The following is a 4,013-nucleotide window of genomic DNA, read 5'->3' as shown; positions in this document are numbered from 1 at the left end:
GGAGATGAGAACAACAAGAGAAAGAGAGAGTGGATTAGAGAGAGAGGAGGCAGGGAGATGAGAACAACAGAGAATGGAGTGAGGTAGAAGAGTGAAAGACACTCTCAGCCGAAGATGAACACAGAGAAAAGAAGAGCATTCTTTCCCTCCCTGACTCTCTCTTTCCCTCCCTGACTCTCTCTTTCCCTCCCTGACTCTCTCTTTCCCTCCCTGACTCTCTTTCCCTCCCTGACTCTCTCTTTCCCTCCCTCTCTCTTATTTTACGTCCTCACTCTTGTTCCTCCTGTGAAATGCAGCTGCTAAATAAAAAGTATGCCTCTGTAATTGTCCTGGTGTTGTGCTGCACTGCCTAATGGACTCTGTTTTAGACTCTCTTTAACTCTGACTGTAAATGTCCCTGGATCCCTTTCCCCCGTTACTGAACCTGAACCATGTACACGCGTATGCACACGTATGCACACGTCACGTCCACAGTCACACACTGTATGTTTCAGGTATGAACAAGGTAGAGGAGAAGCTAAAGGCTGGTCGTGTGAAGAGATCAGAGGGAGGTCTGTTCAGCGAGGAGCCCCAGAGGAAGAACCCTGGCCCAGCCTCCAGAAGAGACCCACCACCCCTCATCTCTGGTACTGAAATGGCTGTTCTGGACTACTTGTGTATTTTGGTTTATTGACAAGACAAAATCCATCTCACAATTTACTCCCTCGTACACATGTTTACCTCAGCGTGTTTCTGACAATATAAAGTATTGATTGGTTGATTGGTTGATGTATCCTCCAGGTACTCCAGCAGAGGCCCAGTGGCAGCATGCCATCTCAGAGCGAGGGGAGGTGCTCTGTCCTACCTGCTCCATCGTCACCAGAAAGACCGTCTCCGGCCTTAAGAAACACATGGAGATCTGCCAAAAGGTGAGTGGACCACACAGCTGTCAATCAAAACAGAGGCCTAGGGTGATTGTATAGGAGAACTATATCAATCCAAACAGATGTTTTCACAACTCAAATGAAATAGTGCCAATCTTTCCCTTTCATTTGAGATTGTAGCCTGCAGATTTCTCTTACTGCTTGTAGCAGGATCCTCACAACAGATGGCCATATTCTGTCTCAGTTCGACTTCTGAAGTATGAATACATTTGACATAACATATTTTGATTTGGGGGTGAACAATATATTTATGATCCGTCATCACCATTCTCGTCACATCTGGCTTTCATTCCTCTAAATTAAGGATTGTGTTTCACACTCACTGTTGAAACTCTGAAACAGCAATATATCATTTGACACTTGCCCTAAATCACATTCCATATGTCCCATGTTCTATATAATATTATACTTGTTTTCTGTTCCACATCTGTTCTTGATTCCAACTCGCTCAAACAATTGTTCTGAACACATTCTGATCAGTGTCAGTTGCCATACATATTTATACCAACATCTAAATATTACTGTACATTATATAATGCTGTGTACAAGAACAATATACACTCAGTGGACAGTTTATTAGGTACACCACCCTGTTCATGAAAATGGTTAGCTCCTACAGACAGTGAGTCACGTGGTTTGTTGATGAGAGGTCGAAGGAGAACGGCAAGAATCGTGCAAGCTAACAGGCAGGCCACAAACAGGGAAATACTGTAGCAGTACAACAGTGGTGTGCAAAACGGCATCTCGTAAAGTACAACTCGTCCACCCTTGTCACGGTGGGATATTGCAACAGGCAACTACACCGGGTTCCACTCCTGTCAGCTAAAAAGAAGAAGAAGCGGCTCCAGTGGCCACGTGATCAGCAACACTGGACAACTGAGGGGTGGAACAACATTGTCTGGTCTGGCGAATCCTACTTCCTGTTGCGTCATGCTGATGGCAGAGTTAGGGTTTGGCTTAAGCAGCATGAGTCCATGGCCCCATCCTGCCTGGTAGCCTTTCATGGCACACGTTAGGCTCCTTGATACCAATTGAGCAACGTTTCCATACGCTGAAGAATTCAGGTTGTTCTGGAGACAACTGGGGGGTCCGACCGGTACTAGATGGGTGTACCTAATAAACTGTCCGCTGAGTGTATTACAGTATATTATATTGGTATTTTAATTATTGTACTGCTTTCTGTGATGCAGTTTTAACCACTTCATCGAGTTCTGACTAATATTGTACTCTGGGGATGAGAATGAGTCCGGCACACTGTTAGACGCCTGCCTCTCTCTGAGGACCCCTCGGGAAAGGTCTGGGGAGCCATTCGATTGCAAAGTAATGATTGAAGGGCTGGAGGAATGATACTGTGGCTGAGTCTCAATACTCTGAAGTAGCCTCCACTCGTTTAACTGTACCACTCTGAAAACCCAGGCTAGCTCAAAGCAATCAGGAAAGGACACAAGGAGAGGTAGCCTAGACTATTCAGACACACACTAAGATTGCTGTGTGGCAGTAAGCTGGGTCAGTAGTAGGTACTTTTGAGAGCCTGTTCTTTATGAAGCCTGGCCTGGTGGGCTGTGAGACTGTAAAAGTGACTGCATTGCCATTAAGGAGTGGTGGAATCCCCACATCAGCACAGGGGTCAGTCACTGTAAAACCTCTTCCAGATACGTCCATATGTGTGTCTTCATGAAAACAGATACTTTCCAGTTATTGGTCTTGATGACTACCTGACGAAGACCATTCTGGGTGAAATGGTTCTGTATCACTAGCTCATGTGAAGCTCACGCTGGGGGAACAGTGAGCAGAAATGCACTCTCTTTTCATAGGTTCTTTACTGTCATTGGATTCAAGAGGCTCTGATGAATAGGAATGACTGTGTGACCTTTGTCCTTTAACCCTGCAGCTCCAGGACGCCCTGAAGTGCCAGGAGTGCCACAAACAGTTCCGGTCCAAGGCCGGACTCAACTACCATACAATGGCTGAGCACAGCAGCAAGGTACACACATGCACGCACACACACACACACACACACACACACACACACACGTTTTTTCCCGAAGTTGATTGATCTATTGAGCCGCTGGTCAGAAACGATCCATTTTAAAAGTAACCCTGGGGGTTTCATCAACAACATGACAGCGGAGGGAACTCTGTTGTGGTTCCCTTCAGACGCGAGGCATTGGTTTGGGATTGGGGGTGGAATGTCCTAATTGATTTCTATTGTTCTGCTTTTTGGCAGAGCTGAAGTTCTGATTGATATGGCTGTTCTGAGAGCCTGCACATTCCATTCTGGTGCTGTGTTCAGTCCCTCAGTAGAGAGGTTCATCAAGATATCAACATGGCCCTCCCTCCTGCATTAGTGGAATGGTGCTCATATTAAGTTTGTTGAATAATTCAAAACTACTATCTCAGAAAGCATCATAAAATATAAATGAGCAAACCTGTGTGTGTGTGTATTCCAGTCAGCCTTGCCATCATAGCTGATCTGTTTAAATGATGCCCTCATTTGTGTTCAGTCTCTGCCTTTTGTCCCATGGTCATATTGGCAGCTCTCCATATCATTATTAGGAGAGAGTGCAGTTTGTGTTTTAAAGCAGTGATTCGAACTTCCTATGGTTGTGTGAATGTGTTGTGTGTGTATTTGTGGTGTGTGTGTGGTTGTGTGGGTGGTGTGGTGTGTGTGTGATGTGTGTGTGTGTGTGTGTGTGTGTGGTGTGTGTGGTGTGGTGTGTGTGTTGTGTGTTGTGTGTGTGTTTTTGCAATTACCTGGCAGAAGTGGCATCATTGCTAATTCTGTACCCAGTGTGTGTCTCTGTCACATGGCTGAGCCACAGTTGCAGTGTGGGAAAAGCCAAGCAGGATGACAGTGACCTTGTTGTTGTACTGTGGATACACTAGCTTCACTCGTATTTTCTACACTCTTAGAAACAAAGGTGCTAGAACCAACAAGGGATTCTTCAGCTCTCTCCATAGAAACTTTTGAAGACCTTTTTGTTCCATGTGATAGAACCCTTTTACATGGGTTCTAGATGGAACCAAAGAGTCTACCTGGCAACCAAAAAGGGTTATCCTATGCGACAGCCGAAAGAAACCCTTTTGGAA

At 45.4% G+C, this 4,013-nt stretch overlaps 1 protein-coding gene across 1 annotated transcript in view; it reads left to right on the top strand.

Moving 5' to 3' along the window:
* Positions 1 to 4,013, top strand: part of LOC112080639 (zinc finger protein 512B) — a 45,202-nt gene that overhangs the window by 20,611 nt on the left and 20,578 nt on the right. The window contains exons 6-8 of the mRNA XM_070442649.1: positions 495 to 626; positions 781 to 908; positions 2,815 to 2,907. Coding sequence (XP_070298750.1) covers positions 495 to 626; positions 781 to 908; positions 2,815 to 2,907 — 353 coding nt within the window. The remainder of the gene's footprint in view (positions 1 to 494; positions 627 to 780; positions 909 to 2,814; positions 2,908 to 4,013) is intronic.

The sequence above is a fragment of the Salvelinus sp. IW2-2015 genome, unplaced genomic scaffold (assembly GCF_002910315.2).
Source record: "Salvelinus sp. IW2-2015 unplaced genomic scaffold, ASM291031v2 Un_scaffold16395, whole genome shotgun sequence".
Classification (NCBI taxonomy): Eukaryota; Metazoa; Chordata; class Actinopteri; order Salmoniformes; family Salmonidae; genus Salvelinus; species Salvelinus sp. IW2-2015.
Note: the sequence above shows the minus strand (reverse complement) of the source record. Positions and strands in the feature narration are given on the sequence as shown.